Source organism: Epinephelus fuscoguttatus, linkage group LG4, assembly GCF_011397635.1.
Source record: "Epinephelus fuscoguttatus linkage group LG4, E.fuscoguttatus.final_Chr_v1".
NCBI classification, from domain to species: domain Eukaryota; kingdom Metazoa; phylum Chordata; class Actinopteri; order Perciformes; family Serranidae; genus Epinephelus; species Epinephelus fuscoguttatus.
In genome coordinates this window covers 4,769,900-4,789,925 of record NC_064755.1, presented here as the reverse complement: position 1 = coordinate 4,789,925, position 20,026 = coordinate 4,769,900, and the positions used below count along the sequence as shown (strand labels likewise).

At 38.6% G+C, this 20,026-nt stretch overlaps 1 protein-coding gene across 1 annotated transcript; it reads left to right on the top strand.

The window, feature by feature from the left end:
• Positions 1-3,322: 3,322 nt before the first annotated feature.
• zgc:101566 (Transmembrane protein 263-B-like) lies at positions 3,323-16,367 on the top strand. The gene is made up of 4 exons (XM_049574535.1): positions 3,323-3,503; positions 4,910-4,989; positions 9,175-9,295; positions 11,095-16,367. The coding sequence occupies exons 2-4, from the start codon at positions 4,984-4,986 to the stop codon at positions 11,373-11,375; spliced, it is 408 nt and encodes a 135-aa protein (XP_049430492.1). The 5' UTR covers positions 3,323-3,503; positions 4,910-4,983; the 3' UTR covers positions 11,376-16,367.
• Positions 16,368-20,026: the final 3,659 nt, after the last annotated feature.

The window sequence follows — 20,026 nt, the reverse complement described above, 5'->3', positions numbered from 1 at the left end:
TTTTGTATGGTGTTTTCAATGTTGCCAGATTTTCCGTTTTAAGATTACAGTTTGTCTTTTACATCCCGGGCCACTGACATTTTACTGTCTCATCAACAAAGCACTGTCGCTACCGTTTCATCTCATATCATATGAAGCAGACTACTTTGTTCATGGTTCTGATGATGACGCTCGCAATTAATTCCTATTCCTATTATTTCACCTTCTTCTTACACATTTCAGTCAGCATTGCAGTGTATTTCAGATTCAAACAATCTAAAATATTCCAAATCATTCATACATTAATAGTACTATAAATCAAGCACTGCAGTGTAGTTACAGCTTTTTAAAAAACCTTGACGTATTCCACAGTATTGGTCTCATTCAATTATTCATTGACATTCAGACACATTAAAGCAAGCATCAGCAGCACAAGCTTTTCAGACAACCTTCAAATATTCCTCATCATTCATACATGGTATGACAACGTTTCAAGCGAGCATTACAGTGTAGCGTCAGTTATTCAGCTTGAGCATTCACACCCGCAATTTCTTCAGAAATTGCACTTTCTAAGCAGGTCATTTCAAGCAACGTGACACATCAAGTTCAGATTGTTTGGTCAATTTTAAGAACAACATAACAACTGTAATTCACTGTAAAAAGGAGGGAATATTTATCAGCTTGATGCACACAGAAGTGAATGAACTGATTCTCTAATTGACTGGTATTCTCCTGTAACTAATGCAAAAAAAATGAAGCCTGTATTGACAAAAGGGCAGCAATTATTGAACTACATACAAAAAATAAAAGTTATAAACAAATTGGACATTGGACAAAGCAAACTTGGCACCTATAACAAATATTTTCTACCTCAGCCTACCCTGAAATTACATCCAATTACATCTACTCCATTCCCCATATCACACAACTCTCTCAGATGCCTCCATCTACATGAAATAAAGACGATAATCAGAAACTGATATGTAAACATAACTTCAGAACAAGTCCTTCACATAATACTGGAGTAGAGCCACTTTTATGACCTAATTTCTGCAGATTTCCACATGTGGAAGTCATTTACAATTATTTGCAAAAGGGCTTTTAAATTCAATTGAATACAGTCAGCATGTAGTGAGTTTCAAATCTTAACTGGACGTTAGAAGGTCTTTGAACACAGCTAGCTTCAATAGCACAAGACAATAATGTACATTGTACAAAAACCAAAAATGAATAAATCATAACAGTGATGGATTTTCAGCAAGTTCAATCTCTTTGCTCATTGAGGTTACCTTCCTCTCGACCCTCTAATATCCCTAACCACGATTTCCTGATTATTTCCATAATCAAACATTAAAAATGTTGCTGGTGCATAAGTGGACTCCACAGATTGTTGTGGCTGTGTAATAAAAGTGTGAACTCCTGTTTAAAACACTGTAAATGTAATAAAAGCTATTTGCCTGTGGAGGGCAGTACATTTCAGTCTATAAGATGTCAAAACTCAAATCTCTCATTCAGACTTTTAAATCAAGTTTAAAGCCTGCTATACTGTATGTGGTCACATCCATTAAGATTAGGGACAACTTAACAACAACAAACTTGAAGTCTTATTAAATACAATAATTTAAAGGCAGGTTTTCAACTCAATAAAAAGGTATTCTGTGGAAGTAGTTTCTGAAGTAATAATGCAAAGCAGCAATCAGAGTTGTCACTACATGCACTGAACTCCCCCAGAGTCCTGTAATGCATCATGGACCCTGGAGTCAAATTACATTTTGAGTAAGTTAACATTAATTAAGTTGCTTTAATCAGCATCAGAGGAGGTGGGTGGCTGGGGTGCACCCTAATCTTTTTTTTTTTTTAACCTTCCCAAAGCTACAATTTTTTTTCCTTGAGCCTCCCTGAGTGACTGGTGGAAAACGATTTTTTGATAGTATTTTCAACGTTGTTACATTGTCAGTTATAAGATCACAGAGTATATTTTACATTCCCTGGAAGGTGACAAACCTGATTTGCCGAATTAAGTGATTTTGATGAATTATCACTATTTTAAGTTCAGATTTTGTTATGTTTTTTTTTTTGTTGTTGTTGTTTTTTCTGATGGAGGCATTCACCCCACATGATGTGTCCAAGGACTGTTGGAAATGTAAAAATCCACTTGGCTGTGATATATGGTGTTATTTTTGCCATTTTAAAGAAAACATTTGGAAGGCACAACTTCATTAAAAATTGGTGGTAAGATAAATACAAAGTACAGCCATTTAATAGGGGTGGGAATCACCAGCGGATCCATGATACGATACTATCACAATACTTCAGTCATGATACAATGTTATTGTGATTTTAAATATGTTGCAATATGCTGAGTATTGCAATAAAATATATTGAGATTTATTACCTTTTTTCAAGTGTAAATTATGTCCCCAAAGGACAGCTTTGAAAACTTTATCTTATTTGATAATACAGATGTTGACAGTCTATTCATCTCACTTCATTGTGTTGAAACAGCAAAATGTATCCAGTGGACTGAAAAAGCAATTTGTTATATTAGCCTACTCTAGTAGGCTTCCTTAAGTTTTGTAGCCTATTTGTAATATTAATAATCTATGTAATAAAAAAAATGGATACCTGGTGCTGTGTGATGAGACCATATTGCCACACAAAAATATCGCAGTACTCTGCTGTATCTATTTTTCCCTTACTCCTACCATTTAAATTTGTATGACCCTCCCCAAAGACAACATAAAAATCATCAGTCCCTCCCCAGTGCTTAAAAAATGAATTGTCATGCCTCTCCCCGTTTTTCCACCACCCCTCCCTCATAAGTAACGAACAGTCCCTTGGTACTCTTGTTTTTCTAGGTTATCAGGAATATAAATTATGCCAAGGTGTAGATTGCAGGGGAGGCGCAGGGGACACTCCCCCCTCAATATGTCAAACATATGCGTTGCCCCTTCAGTAACTACATGAAGTAGCAGAGGAGTTTTATTTTAAGACATTTGCACCATGAATTAATGCAGGAAAGGCGCCAATTGGTGCAGCCTACCTTTGGTCAGCACCCCTCGTCCGTACGGACACTCGATGTGGTGGAGGCACATGTCCCACTTCTTGCAGTAGAATCCCGGTCTACATTCACACTGGCAGTCAGTCATTCTGTGCTGAGCACGGCGTCTTCACCACCTGGTACTGTTCCACAGCTCCGTGAACGAGCCCGACAGACCCGGCGCGCACTCGCGTGGGTAGGGGACAGCGGTCGCACTCCACCGAGACGCCGATGATCGGGTCCTTCTTGTCTATCGAGGTCCGAAGCAGTTCGGCGACACTTTCAACAAGAGCGGCGGGCAGTGACAGCAGCACCACTGGGAGGAGACGACCCAACATCTGCAAGTAAAGAGGAAACAAGAAATGGCTGATGTTATACCAGAAGATACAAGAAATCTAAGGAGATGCAGCGACAAGGAAACATGGAAACAACACAGAAATGAAAGGACAAACGCGAAAGAGAACTGGTGTCACACCTGGAGCAGGTTAGACAGCGCAATCCAAATGATCCATCTACTTTACTAAATTAATGAAAATGTTGGAAATGTCTGATTCCCCCGATCAGATGAATGTATGAAGTCTCTTAAAACAATAATAAAATAACCTATGATATACCCCACACATTGAAAAATACTTCGAGAAGTCAGTATGTAGACATGTTCGCAGTGAGAAGTCTTGGCATGTCTGCGGCTCCAGCTGCACTCCATGGGTCCGTTTCACAAAGCAGGTTTAGTGAAAACTCAGAGTCTGTTAAACTTGAAATGAGGGAAACTCAGAGTTTCCTATCTCAGAGTAGATCAACTCAGAGTTCAGTATTAGACTCAGAGTTTGTTAAACCTGCTTTGTGAAACGGACCCCATCTCTCATCGTAAACCTGTTGTGTTGCTGTTGCAGAGTGCAGCGGTCTGTCAGGAGGAGGCACTTCCACTGCTCTATTTATTAATCTGCATGACGTGTCTCTATTCACATTCATCAGTCAAGCTTTTTACATTTTTGGGTGTGCCTGGCTTCATCATCTGTAAAGCGTCACCCATTATTGATTGAAGACTTTAAAGTTACTCTACTTCCCAAAAGTACTTTAAAGGTTAGGCCATGGTTCATTACATCCACAAACCTCTAGTCGTACTTATTTCTCCCTCATTAGAATTATTAAGAAGTCAAATCTCCACGAAATAAACCTTTATGTATCTCAATATTTTGAATAAAGATTTAAAAAAATGTAAAATAATTAATCTTCTAATCAGCTGGATGGAGAGACCAATGTTCTGTGTTCAGCAATTTGGCTGTCTATATAACCCTGTATTAACAGAAGGCTATAATATTCAACAGTATTGGTAGGCTATCATTCAACTTTTCAATAATACTCATACTAAGCTCATTTCCAGCTTTCCATCTATTCCTGCTAATTCGCCTTCTTCTTACACGTTAAAGCCAGCACTGCAGTGTAGAGTCAGCCTTTCAAAAACTTTGAAATATTCCAGAGTATTGGTCTCATTGACATTCACACACATTACAGCCAGTATTGCAGTGCAGTGTCTGCTTTTCAAAACACCTTAAAATATCCCTCATCATTCATGCATGGTAGGCTATTATTCAAGTGAGCATTGCAGTGTATTCAGTGCTGTTCAGCTTGAGCATTGACACCATTGCATTTTGTAATTTCATTGGAAATGAATTTCTTTAGCTTTGGGTGATAATTTAAGAATTCTGTTTTTAATTTCACTACTTTTTTATTGTATATATTTTTTTTCCACGAGGCAAATGTACAGAATAAGTCAGGGAATACAAGTTCAAGGATAAAAGAAATCAGCAGCGATGGTCGAAATGATGCTACAGCGCTGCTGCCCCTACCACCGCACAGTAAACAACACTACGTCACTTCCGCTTTCAGGTTGACAGCAAAACAACAGAAGCAGGAGCGCTAAAAGCATAAACCGAGGAAACGTTTTGAAAGCAGCTAACGGGATGGAGGTGAGATATTCTTTGGTCTTGTTCTACTGCAGAGCCAAAACTGTAGTGTCAGTGGTGACGCTGATATCCAGTAACGTCACAGGCTGCCAATAGAGACAACAGTAAAGACAGCAGATAGCGGTGTGTGTGTTGTATCGTTTTGTGTGTGTCGCTCAGAGCGAGCTAACATAAAGAGCACAGATAACTCACTGCGGTAAAATCAACTCATGTTTTAGGCTGCTGTAAAATAGGATTCAGCTGTGCAGACATTACCGCTACATGTTAACTGTCAGCACAGCTAGTCCAGCAGCGGACGGTAACAGTTCATGTGGGTGACAAATAATGTGACAGTGAGCGAATGAATGAATTTGTCCTCTTGTTATAATTATACCATTAAAAAGAAACGATGAGATGGTGAATCAGTTTACCCGAGAGGCTGGAGTTCTTTTGGGGATTTACTGAAAATATATTTTCTACTTTATTCTAACACTCCACTACATTTTAAAGGGAAATAGTAGCCTACATTTTTTCATCACTAACGTTACATTACTCAGCCTTTACTTCCCTTCTAACCAATATATGGCTGTGCTCTAGTGAATGGTGAATTTCATCTGAATTGCCTTATTCTTGGGATTTATTCAACCAGTAAATTAACCTAATAAGCTATGTATATGTATTCAATTTGATTTAATATAACTTTATTTATCCAGAAGGAAATTCTTGTGCCAGAGTGTCAGTGCCAGTGTATTAAATATCTGGCAAAATATTCTAATATACAGGATAAGATGTGTTTTTAAAGAGCAAAAGCAAAAACCACTGCCTAATAGAGTAACAACAGAAGTAAGATAAGTACAAGAGTTACTAAAAATGAACTCAAATTGTGGAAAGAAGCGCACTGCTCCCGATGATTTATGTGCTGATTTTGAGAAAATGATATAGCAGTACATTCACGTGATCATGATACTGAAAAGAAATAATGCACATGATGTTGAGAAAAATATTGTAAAAGATACTGAAAAGTAGTGACACCATCTTAAATGTAGTGCACCTAATGTAGGTGAATATTGTTGTCAGTTTCTTTTGTTTCAGCTTTTCTCCCTACAGAAGTGGAGGAGGAGTTATATTGCCTCTCCTCGGTGGTCTCAGTCTATGGCTGAATGTGCTCTGATATGATTTTAGAGTGGCATGCAGGGGGTGAGAGGCGCTGTACAGAATACTGAGTAATTTTCTCAGCGTCCTTCTCTCCGATACCTCCACCAAAGACTCCAGTTCCACCCCCAGGACAGAACCTGCTTTCCTGCTGAGCCTATTGAGTCTGTTAGCATCAGCTGCTTTTACTCTGCTGCCCCAGCACTCGACAGTGTAGAAGATGACTCTGCAACATGCTTCTGCAGACGCTGAAAGATCTGAGTCTCCTGAGAAAATACAGGGGGGTGTAAAGTATGAGATTTTCTAGTATATATTCATAGTCATATGTTCATTTGTATATCTACAAAGGCCTGTTCAGTCTAAATTAGGTCTAAATAAGCATTCATCATTCTTTAAAATGTTTTACCAGAAGGTGGCTACTCTGCAGTGGCTATTTGTGATTATTTGGTAATTTAACTTTGTAGTGTTGGCGGAGAAAGCAAATAAATTAGTTTGCACACAATGAAATCCTCTGTTTTCCTCTATTTTCTTTTTGGATTTGGAATCCATAGCTTTCCTAGTGAGGGAGACTCAAGATAAGCCCCCACTTTTTTTTTCCTTGACTCTGAAAGATGGGTATTAGCTTTACGGACCTTTTGCAATATATCATTGTAGTGTTAAATAAGGAAATGATATATACACGTGAAAATTATATGGGCTATAGTAATGAGCTAAATAGGAAGTTTCTTTTTTATAGTGTTTATTGTTTATTTGGATCCCCATTAATTACTTTGTTGTCAACAACTGCTCTTCCTGGGGTCCTTATTAAAATATACAATATAAGCAACAGATATTTCCACATTACTTACAGTAAATAATAAATTTACAATGTCATCTTGACACTAGGGTTGCAGCAGTATTCTGTTTTCAAGGTATTAAATAAGGATGCACAATATTGTTTGTTTTTTAGCCGATATGCCAATATGTAACATTTGATTTGGCCGACAACCAATACCGATGTCATTATATCCATTTTTGTCCCCTCCTAATTTTAGTGGTCTTCAAGTCTCTTCTGTAGTGGAATTAACATCATATTATGCATGCATACGCTTATTGTGATGGCCCACCAGCAGATGGAGACATGAAACAAAATGCTTTACAATGTATGTAATATTCATTCACTGTGCAAAATAAGAAAAAGCATGTTGGCCTTTTCTGATAGTTCATTTTAGGCCGATGCTGGCTGATAACAATGACGTACTAACATCATCAGCATGTTGGCCAATCAAGATTTTTCATTTTAAAGCTGATATTGGTCAATACTGATGATGTGCTGATGTTTATGTGCCTCCAGTTATTACACAATTTACAATTGCTTATTTACAGTATTGGAAAAAAACAACTAGATGGAGAATCTAACCTTTATTTTAGCTACTTTCAAAAAGGAGACTTTTTACACAAACTTCCAATTAAAAAAATGTTTCAAGTTTCAAATATAGTGATAAAATGTTTGTTAAACCAAAGTAAACCTTCTATTCTCATCCCTTTAAGGGACATTGTGAGTGATAATGATATTAATTCTGTAATACTATGATACTGCAAAACTGCGGTATTTGCTGAGGTGGTTACTGTTCAGTGAAGATCTCATACTGTTGCAACCCTACCTGACACCTAACCCAATAAAATACCTAAAAGCACATAAACATGACATGCAACCATAATGATAAAATGCATTTGAACATTGATACTACAAGGAAAGTTAAGAAATACTTGTTTTTTAATTTATTGTTGTAGGCCTGTCTACAATAGTAACCTATTTATTTGTTATTTTAAAACCTTATACTGGATTATTGAATTATAAAGTATGGCAGACTGTGCACATGTGCACATGTCCCTGCCTCGTAAACATCCATTCTTTTCTTCATTTAATTGATTTTTGGTTGAGGTAACATACAGTAATGTTTGTACTTCTGTGGGTACTTCCAGAAATACATGATCGGCATTATCTCCCTCTGGCATAAGCCTGGAGAGGGTCATGTGTTTAGTTGTGTGAGCGTGTGTGAGTGTGTGTATTAGTCTGTCAGAAGCTCTGCCTAATATTTGATATGCACATTTATGACTATATGCTCAAGGACCTCTCATGGTTGTAATAATTTACAATTGTTGAAAGTCTTGTTTTATTATGTCGTCATAGACTGCTCACTTCTTACTCCTCCTAACCAGCTGCTAGAAACCAAAACTCATTAACAAAATCATGTAGCAAAAGCACAGGACAAAAAGCGTTGTCTCAGCAAAAAACAAGATGCCTTACCTTATCTGGTGCAGGCCATATTTTGGCCTTTGTCATGGCTCAAAAACTCACATCCATAGAAAAGTCAGGTCTCAGAGCATCTAGAAATTAATTCCGTATCTGTTTTGTTATAAACCACTAAAGTTAAGACAAAACGTTAAGATGTAAAGTTAAGATGCATTAAAAAAAAAGTTTTCATTCTTTGCTGTCAATTCCACTGGGCACAGCAGTGCCCAAAGTGGCCATGAGCAGCTCTAGCAGCCACAGCCTAAACACAGCCGCTTAGTGGAGATCTGTACTCTACTGAGTGCACTTTTCTAGTTATATGAGTGTTTTCCAAACTAGAAAAGTGCTGAGAGGGCACTCTAGACCATGGTAATTCCATAAGATCCACCACCTCTGTTTTTTCCAAAAACTTTAAAACTTATTAAACCTATCTCCTTCCACATTTTTTGCTCAATTGACACCAAACTTGCTACAAAGCATCTTCAGATTGTCCACAAATGATCCAGCCAGGTTTTGGAAATAAAAAATTGATCCCACAGGGCATTAAAATGTTTTAGTGTAACAGCTACTGAAAATTCTCACTAAGTATATATCCAATGTTATATTTGTTTTGATGAATTCTGTTACCTGAGATAATAAAAAACAGCATCATTTCAAGGCACACCATCACTCAGGAATATCCACACACTTCATCAGGACTGTTCCTTCTTCACTAAATAGCTTTGCTTTTCAGTGCAGAACTTTACCACCCTGTAATATCGATGGTTCATGCTGTGTTTCAGGTGCTGACTTCACAGCAGGAGGTGGAGGAGGTGAGCTCAATTCCTGTTGACTTCAACAACCACCAGAACTGTGAAGACAGAGAACAGGAGGAAGTCTCCCCCTGCCTTCAAGAGGAACATGGTGAGGAACTACATCCATACAGTTGTTAGGAACAAGAGATCATCACAGGTCCAGTCAGGCCGGGTCCAAACCCTTTTCCTGTTGCACACCTGATGGTCTCAGGTATGTGTGTCAATATGTCTAATACCAGAGTGGACCTAAGTGGACCCTCCAGCTCTGATCATGTGGGCCATTTGGCCCATTTCCACTGAAGAAGTTCCTGGTACTATATGGGGGGCAGGAACTTTACAGGAACGTCCTCTCGCTCAGCCCTCTCAACCACCGTGTCTCCACTGAGAGGGCGGAGTAGGAGGAAGGTTCCTGTAAAGTTACCGGGCTCTGGATGTGACGTAAGCGTTGCACGACCATGCTGAGTTTTAAAAATGCCGGCTATTTTGTTGCTTTCTGTTGGCGTCACATCCCGCCTTGAGTATATCCAATCAGCACCAAGTAAACCCCAAGCCCCAGCAAGGAGTTTCTCGGGGCCGTTCTGAGTACCTACTCTGAGGCAGGGACTTGTTTAGCCCCTGTAAAAGTTCCAGAACTCTGTCCTTTGGGAGTGGTTCCTGCGGTGGAGACACCAATGGCCCCGGCCCCGGCCCCGTAAAATTACCCTAAAGTTCCTGCGGTGGAAATGGGCCTATTGTCATTGTTGGAGCCATTTTTAGTTACTCATTTAAATACATGAGAAATGTCACCATCTGGTGTTGACCAGTGGTATTAACGAAAGGCCTTTATAATCAGGTCACTAGTTGCATGCAGGTGTGCAACAAACAGTGAATGCTGAGAGAGCACGCAGTCTTTTACTGCTCTGCTCTGCTCTGCTCCGTTTTGTTTTGATACTCGACACTTACTGACACAATATTGAATGCTATTTTTTGGATATCAATCAATCGAGTGATATTAGCGTATGTTTGTTTATTTGTACTTTTTAGTTCATTCGATTTATTTGATGCATGTCAGAGCTCAGAGCCAACACATGCACAGGCTCACACACATAACCAACCGGACAGACTACAATCAGCTTCAACAAACCAAGTAAGTGCAATAACAAACAAAACTCGAAGCATATAAAGGAACTCTCGACAGCATAAAGGCTTTAGCTAAGCACCAAGTTAAAGAAAGCTATTGACCTAACAGTCATTATCACTAGAGACAAATGTGTTTTTATGCCTCCGCACCTGAAATAGCTGTGGCCGTAGGCATGATGTTTTTGGGTTCTGTCCGTCCCATCCTTGTGAACACCTCAAAGTAATTTCTTCAAATTTGGCACAAATGTCCACTTGGACTCAAGGCTGAACTGATTCGATTTTTGGTGGTCAAAGGTTAGGTCACATTCTCATTCTCGTGAATAAGTGAAAAACACCTTAAAGGGAAATTTCGGTTTATTTCAACCTGTCTCCTATCGTCCTAAATTTGTTTCAAGTGACTAGTGACATAGAAATAATAGTTAGCATGTTAGCCGTTAGCCTAGATACAGCCGTAGCGTCAAGACAACACGTTTACATGTTGTTTTCTATATGTTCTCTGGCCATTATTCAGTGTCATATCTCAGGAACAGAAGGGGAGACATTTGTATTTGTATTTTAAATTACAGTTACAGTTATTACAGTTAAATTCTGTCTCTCTTTGGTTGTCTGTCTGTCTGTCTGTCTGTCTGTCATTATCTCTTTGTGTGTGTGTGTGTGTGTGTGTGTGTGTCTCTCTCTCTCTCTGCCTTGTCTCTATTTCTCCCTCTGTCTTTCTGTCTCTACCTGTGTGTCTCTCCTTTGCTTCAGCTTGACTGTCTCTGACTCTCTCTCTGTCTCTTTCTGTCTTAGACACAGATAAGGACCATCCCAGGCCAGAGGGAGGAGTCATGTGGAGAATGGGCGGTGGCCTCTTCAGCATGACACGAAATGTTGTCGGTGCCACGCTGGGGGGCGTTGCATGGGTGGGAACTAAAGGTTTTGAGCTCACCAAGACAGCTGTGACCAGTGTGCCGGCAGCCAGTGCAGGACTGGTCAAAGGGAGCGTCTCCATGGTTACAGAGGGTGTCGGAGCAGTGGGATCGGCGGTGGCAAGTAAAGTCACGCCAAGAAAGAAGGACAAAGCTGACTGATGGACAGTGTGTGTTTGTGTGTGTATGTGTGTATGGGGCGTGGAAAGGGTCACAGAGGATAAGACACACCAACCCTGGTGTGATTATTTACTAAAAGTCCTACATGTGTGTATTCATGTGTGTCTGTGCGTAATAATTACACCTCAGACATGCTAAACACACATATGCATGTGTATATATCATCATTATGCATGTGCACATGTACATGTGTGTGCAGCAGCTGCGCAACATCTAAAAGGGCTGGTTGAAGGTGAGTTGATCAGCTGGTGTAGTGATCTTTTAATACTCTCTCATCCAGTCACATCACTGGTATCATAGCTCTGCCAATCACAAACGTGATGACGAGTTCAGCAAATGGAAAGCTTTAACTCAGGGACTGTCCGAATGGTTTAGAGCGTCATGACATCGACACACATCAGTACAAATCTAAACCCACTGACTGACTGAGGATGATTACTGTATAATAACACTAGAAATAAAAAAATGAAGAAATTGATTTGGTGAAACGTTTATATGATCATAACAGACCAACAATATTTAAAAAATAATTCTAATGTATTTCACTTCATACATGGTCACATAGTTCAGTAATTAAAGTTACTCAGCAGGGTTTGCGCTGCAGTGTGCTTCAGGGATAAAACAGATGCTATTTTTGCTTAAAAGAAAGTTTGAAAAGATTTTATGATGAGCCCTGGTAACCCAACATCTGCTTTATAAAAAGCAGAATATCAACTTCTAAATGATTGGTTTGATGTGTGTAGAGGTTTCTGTGGTTATACTGAAACAGCCTGGTGTCATTTTCAGTGAACGGCTGTGTGTAACGGCAGCGCGCTCCAGTGCAGTGCTTCTCAGAGGCCGTGGATCCATCAGCATATGGGTCCTGCTGCCTTCAGATGTTGCAGAGTTCATAAACTGAAGGAGAAGTTTGTCATACAGTATAAAGCAGCTGTGGACAGCAGATAATGTAAGATTCACATAGATCAATGCAGAGTGATTTACTGACTTTCCTGCTTTAATCACATTAAATGTTTTTTTCTGTGCTGATTTTGGTTGGACAGAGTCACATGCAAGCGTGTGTGCCTGTGCAGTCGCAGGATGCACACACCTAAATGTACAAATGCACACCTGTATGATAGGAGTCCCGTGTGTGTCTGCATGGCTGAGTTGTACTTATCACACAGACGCACATTCATGGACAGACATGGCACTTTTAGTAAATAATCATGTGAGCATATGTGTGTGTGTCTCTGCCTCTGTTACCCTTTCCACCTCCATTTTGTGTGTGTGTGTGTGTGTGTGTATGTGTGCGTGCGTGCGTGCGTGCGTGCATGCGTGTGAGTGTATTGCAAACAAGAGCAAAATACCTCGAAAGCTTTGGATGGATTTTTATCACAGTTCTTCAGATTGAAGCGGTGTATTCACTCATGCAGCTACAAAGATAGAAAAGCAACTACATGTCAGTCATTGTCAGTGGAAATCTGCTCCAGAAGGAGGCACGACTGTCAGTGGTGCAAAGGTGCAACACACAAGCAACAGTGGGGAGTTGGGAAAAGTTTAGTTTTATATAAATGTCCTATATGGTGCATGGGAGCAACACGTCAGGTTGTCACAGAAAACGAACATGTCCCTGAAAACAGCTGTCCAGTCAGAACAGAATATGTAAATTGTAAAGTGTGCTGAAGTGCAAACATGTTTAAAAACTACAGATTGACAACTACACGCTGTCTTTTTAAGAATACTAAAACTAAAGATAATCAATACTACATTTTGAGAAAAATGGGAATGGGAATATGGGAGTAAGGTGTTAACTAATCTGTCAACCATTACATTCCATGTCATTTTAATGTCAACAACTGTTCTTGTAACCTTTGGAAAAAAATGTCCCCCAGAAAGCAAATGCTAATGTTATTAGCACAAGCCAATAGCATTTTACATGGTATAAATTAGCCTAGTGGCTAGCGGAGAGTTACTCTACTCATATGAAGCCAGGATGAATCACACACAAGACTTAAAATGCTATTTTGTGGGGGCTTTATTGTCATAGTGTAGTGTGTAGGTTCTTTTTTGGGGAGGTGCACATCAGGCTTCGCCATATGTTACAGTCTAGGCTCTGTGTTGACGCAGAGGTAGGTAGCACATCAGTTTGATGCAGAGGTATAAATCCCGTGTAAGAAACTTTGTCCCTAATAAGATTGTTTTTATTTGATAATGAGCCAGAAATTTCCATCATCTTCCACCTGGGACATGTTCTGCCTTAGCCTAAACCAACACCATCACACACCCCCAGATTATTTGCAATAGACACAGTGGCTGCTTCAGATATGTCTCCTGACAGTACTTTTCTTACATATACTGTAATGTTGTTGTTGTTTTACAATTGTACTGTATTTTCATATTTAGTGTTGTGATTATGTACATTAAGTTAATATTATTATTATTACTTTATTATTATTGTTTTTTCCTTACAGTATTTTCTCTGATGTATGTGTACATTAGCAATGCACGTCTTTACCATTGTTCTCAGTACCAACGTATAGGTTAACTGGAGCCCATTTCACAACATACATGTGTTCCTGTTCTTACGTGTGAATCAAAACTTTGGTAGAATACCATTTCTCAGATGGTACAATCACATTGGTATCATTGCACATCCATTGTACACATTTGTAAACCACAATTCTTTGTAAAATGTATCAAAAATTATAAGAGGATGTGAACACTGTTAAGTTTGTCGTCACCGTGAGAATGCTGGCTTTACTGCTGTTGGATCAGATGGTCAATGACTGTGAGTTTGGGTCTCCAGTTTAGCCTATAGCAGTCGTGTAGCGGTAGTTGATGAGATGGGTGTATTACTAGGTAGATGGGTAGGTTACAGAGGAGGAAGTGGGTATACCCTTCCATATATTCCAGTAGCTCTTTGGCTGGTTGGTGGATATACTGTAAACAGCCATAAAAAGAGGTGGGTATACCCTGTATACCTGCTTGTACCCTCTACTACACCACAGGCCTAAAGTTCTTGTGATGTTCACCATGAAACCTTCAGGGACACCTGTTCAGAATTCATAAGACACAGTGGCATACAAAAGTTTGGGCACCCCTTGTCAAAATTCTGTTAACTGTGAATAGCTTAGCAAGTAAAAGATTTCCAAGAGGCAAAAAGTTCAAGTTGACACATTTCATCAATATTTTAAACAAGATTACATTTGTGGTCAGTACTTAGTACTTAGCAGTACGTAGTATCACAGCTTCTAAACACTTTGTGAAACCAGCTAAGAGTCTTTCAGTTCTTGTTTTGGGGGATATTCACCCATTCTTCCTGCAAAAGTCTTCTAGTTCTGTGAGATTTTTGGGCCGTCATGCATACACTGCTTTTTGAGGTCCATCGACAGATTTGTAATGATGTTTAGGTTAATGATGTTTATCTGCCTTTCTAGCAATCATACAAGCTGCTCTCTCAGAACATTTTCTTGGTCTTTTTTACATTGTCTTAATTACATTACAAACTGAGGAAACAGCTACCTGAAAACACTTAGCTATCTTCTTATAACCTTCTCCTGCTTTGTGGGCATCAGTTATTTTAGTTTTCAGAGTGCTAGGCAGCTGTTTAGAGGAGCCCATAGCTGCTGATTGTTGGGACAAGGTTTCAGGAGTCAGAGTGTTTACAAAGCTTTGAAATTTGCATCACCTGGCCTTTCCTAATGATGACTGTGAACAAGTCATAGCCCTAACAAGCTAATTAAGGTCTGAGACCCTGGTAAAAGTTGTCTGAGAGCTCAAATGTCTTGGGGTGCCCAAACTTTTGCATGGTTAAAATGGTGAAAAGCATGTTTCATCTTTAACTAAATGCTTTTTGGAGATCAGTTAGTCTTACACTCACTTAAATATTCACAGCATAAGAAATTTTGACTGCAGGTGCCCAAACCTATGCATGCCACTGTAAGATCATCTTTTTTGCTGCCCAGATAGGATTGTGGTCAATGTTTTTATTATGCTGAATGTGCTCAACTTTACAGCAATAACACAGTTTAAAGTCAATGTAACATGTAAATGTACCAATGGAACAGGTTACTGTTAGACTGTCAGTAGCAGACCACTAGATATATTTCTTTGGCATGTGTGAACATATAAACATATATTTGGAGTTAAATGAAGCATTTCTTGTAAGAAAGTTCCTATTTCCCCTATAATTAGTATGAGAATTAAGAGAGTTCTTTCCAAAAAAAATCACAGGAAACCACAGTTGCTGGAGTGTTTCTAGAGCTAAAGACAATTGAACTTATTATTTGTTGCTGATGTTGCTCTGTGTCCGCTGGGTGTTTGTTAACACAAGAGCCACAACAACTTGATAAGCTTACAGAGTATCAGCTTTAATTCTGAAACTATTGGTGCTTCTCAAAGTCAAGGAAGGATCCTTAAATTTCAAGGCGGCTACATCATCAAATATCAATGTCAAGGATCCTTCAAATTTTACCGAGGACAGAGTCCTTCCTTAAGAGAATTTTCAAAGATGCATGTGTGTATCCTCAGCAGGCATGAACTACCCACAATTCCTTGCGGATAATTTGCCAGAATTGATGGCGGGGCCTCTTCAAGGATGCACATCTGGACACTCAATAGCCTGTTCCAATGTGTGTTCTTGCCTAGCCTCTACCAAGGAAGCATCCTTGGTGTTGAGAAGCATCATTTGTTTTGGAGTCTCTCTGCCCCCTGTTGGTTAACAGAAAGAAAAAAATTATGAAGAAAGACGTAATACAACTGCAAAATGGTCTGTGACATGAGGAAGAACTTTGCGCCCATGTAGGTGACTAATCTGTCCTTTATGATGTGATGGTATGAAGACTCTGTTTGCATTTGTATGAATTTTGTAATTAGCCTGTTGATGTGAACCTACATTTTTATAAGTAAGAACAAAATCCTATATTTGCTGCATGCCTCAGAGTGGTGTTTGACACACACAGTAGGGTTTCATGTTGCTTTTAGCCAGAATTCCTTGCCCCCGGCTCTTTGTGATAGTTTTAAACCTGAAGACTCTGACACTTTTCAGATGAAGCAATTTTGTGTATTATAGAATTATTTTTGCAAACGGGATGAGGCTGTGTATTCTGTGAAATAAAAACAGCTGTGTTTTCTGTCAAGTCAGTTTTATTTGTGCAGCCCATATCAAGAGATACTAACTTATAGGGGTGGGAATCGCCAGAGGATCCATGATTCGAAATTATCATGATACTTAAGTGACGATATAGTATTTTTGCGATTTTAAATGTGTTGCAATATGCCGGGTATTGTGATAAAATATATTGTGATTTATTTATTTATTTATTTATTTATTTCCTTTTTTCAACTGTAAATTATGTCCCCAAAGGAAAACTCTGTCAACATGTTTTCAGATAAGGAAATCTTTCCCCCCAGAAACCCTTTAACAGGGAACAGCAGTGCAACAGCTGGATCCCTTATCCAAATTGGCATGCAATATGTGTATGCAGATTAGACGGATAGCAGAATGGAAAATTGTTTTTTAGTGTTCCACAGTCCTATTGGCTTGTGGGTAATAATAATAATAATTATAATTTTATCTTGTTTTTTCTCACCAAAATATGGCAAGACAACATTCATCCAGCTTCTCTCTTTAGTCAACTATAGCACGTTACCCTAAGTCTGTTACACTAACTCCTATCCCCCATGAAACACTGTCAGATTGGAGTTAAAGTTATTCTCACTTGAGGATTAAGTGACAATGTTAAGTCATGAGTTAATTGACTCTTTTTTTTTTCTTTTTTTTTCATGCTGTTGTTGCGTTTAGACTAAATTAACTGGCTTTGATTAGGAGGATCAGCTGTGCAGGTGTACACCTTTGTCTGCATAGAGTGGCCTGCAGAGAGAGACAAGCCAGGGAAACGGTTGATGCATCAATGCTTAGAAGACCCCGGAGACGCTAATGTTATGTATACTTTCGATTGAATTATTTGATCTGCACAAGTAAAATATATGTTTGTGAGATGTGATGGTTATTAGGGAAAGTGAGCAATCCATTAATACTTTCACTCATTCATTCATTGTGGTGCAGGTTGTTTTTGGGGGTTTGTGTGATGGCGTTTCATCAGGTTAAAAATGTTTGTTCACCTTATTTAGCCTAGCATTTCATGTGTTTTGGTGTATGTCTGAGCTGTGTATGGTGGCTGAAGATAGTTTAGTTTGTTTATTCTGTTGATGGGTTGAATTTGATTAGCTTGATAGCAGAATCTATAGTTCAGTGGTGTGTATATATACATTTAAAAGTTTAACTTGATATGATTCAATAATGAGTTTGTTTGCTGGATGGAATTTGATTAAATTTAGTGATAGATAAATAAGTAATTGAAGTAATAAAAGAGAATTTCCATATTCTAGAAAATCGTGATTAAAAGATTAAAGGAGCATAAATATTTGCAGTAGTATTGTTAAAAAAATAGTATAAACATCATTGACAATAATAGTGAATATATTTAATATATATTTGGTATAACATGAAATTGATTGTTAAAATTAATGATGTTTAATCAGATTATTGGGTATATTTTGTTAACAGATAATGTCTGATTGATTATGACTAATAGTTTAACTTTTACTTTTTTCTTTCTCTGGAAACCAATTGCTTCATTAACAAAAGGAAGAATGAATGGAGTTGTTCAGCGTCCTCTGTCGTCCTCTATGCCGGGTTGAGTTTAGGCAGGCATTGAGGCTGAAGACCAAAATAACTCAACAGACATAAAATAGAAACTTAATAATGTTGATGGGCTAATGTAGACTTAATAGGCTGTTACCCTCATTGAAAGGTTCAAAAATGTTTAGTAGCTCCACACAGATTTTTTTTTATCTATTTTTGGTCACAAAGGGCTCTTCTGATAGTAAAGTTTGCTGACCCTTGTTCAAAGTTGAGGTTTTCTGGCACTTGTGATACTTCAGGTTTCACTTAGTTTGTGTGTGGACCTACTCACTGAAGCTCTAACACCCTTGACATGATTCTGTTACATGGGCTAGTGGTTAATGAACTGACCATCTCTCCTGTGACACTGTGACTTAAAAACAGCCCTTTCTAGTCTCCTGGATTCAGTTGCACCTTTGTTAACCATGATGGGACAGTCAAAATGGTCAAATGTTGTGATATGGAGAAAGATAAAATAACTATGTTACATCTAACACAGCTAAATTTCTGTCTTTTCTGTCCATAGCTGATGTAGAGACCATAATTCTTTCAATCAGACTGACTGATTCTTCTCTAGTTTTGTGTTCTGCTAGTTCTGCTAGTGTCCTTGTCACTACTGGTAGCATGAGGCGGTATTTGCAGCCAAATCAGGTTACACAGGTAGTCCAGCTCCTCCATGATGGCACGTGCATATGCGTAGTGGCAAGAAGGTTTGCTGTGTGTAGCCACACAGTCTCAAGAGCATGGAGGAGACACCAGGAGACTGACCATTACATAAGGAGAGCTCCAATTATGCACAATCAATTATTTTATTTATATATTTTCGTGTGCACCTTTAATTAAAGCCTGTCTAAACCAGTCAAGATGAGCCTTGATGATAATCTCATTATTGTGCCATGCTGCTCCCTGGTGGATCTTCAGAGTAAATGGTTTTTATCTTTGGGTTTGCACTAAATCTTGAATGGTAAATCAGCAGCCATTACTGGACATGCCTACTACGTAAATGCAAGTGCAGTGTAGAGTTTCTATCAGTGAGATGTAGGTGTTACCTAAAGGCAAAAACAGGAAATGTTTTGTTCACAGATGTTGGTTTCACCTGCACCTGAGCTGGTTGGTACATGCCTTTAACAATTCATCAGAGCAGCACGTAACAATGCAGCAAAAAAAAGAATGTTGAGCTTTAATAAGTTGGGAAAAGTAGAGGCTAACAGTGCACACAGTCGCAGTCTGGTGGGGATGTGTGAGGAAAATGACACCGCATTTTAAAACATCCCTTTTGTTATTTCACAAACCTTTTTTTTGTTATTACACAGAGAGAAGTCAAGTTTACATGGTTTGATTTGATTAGGTTTGATTTCCTGTTTTAGAGATTTTTCAAAAGTCTTTAAAGATTTAAAGGCTGTGTAAGAATATGAATAAAGACAATGTAGTGCTGATAATAGGGACAATAGTCACCCTTGACGATAGGTACAATGGGCAGTTTTTAAAATGTATTTTCTTCACATGTGAATGGAAAAACAAAATGATTTTAAAAAATCAGTAAATCAATATAAACTAAGCACAAAAAGTAAGGAAATTTGTGTTTGGTAGAATATTTCTTTGTAACAATGCTTCTTGGCAATAAATCTTATACCGTTGGAAAGCCTGTTTAGTTTTTTTGTTTCAGCAGAGCTGAGTATGTGGGTTGCGCCTATGAAATATTTTTCATTCATTCATTCATTCATTCATTCAACCTTTATCTAATCTTGAGAAATCATTGAGGGACCGCCCTTATTTACAATGATGTCGAGAGCACAGTTACAACAGAATACATATGATAACAAAACAAAGCAAGAGCAAACATATACATATATACACATGCAAATACATATACACATAAACATAGGTAGACACAGGCTTGTCATCACTGGAGGCAATCTCAATGCAGAGAGATACGGAGATGAAATTCTGCAACCATTGGCAATCCCAT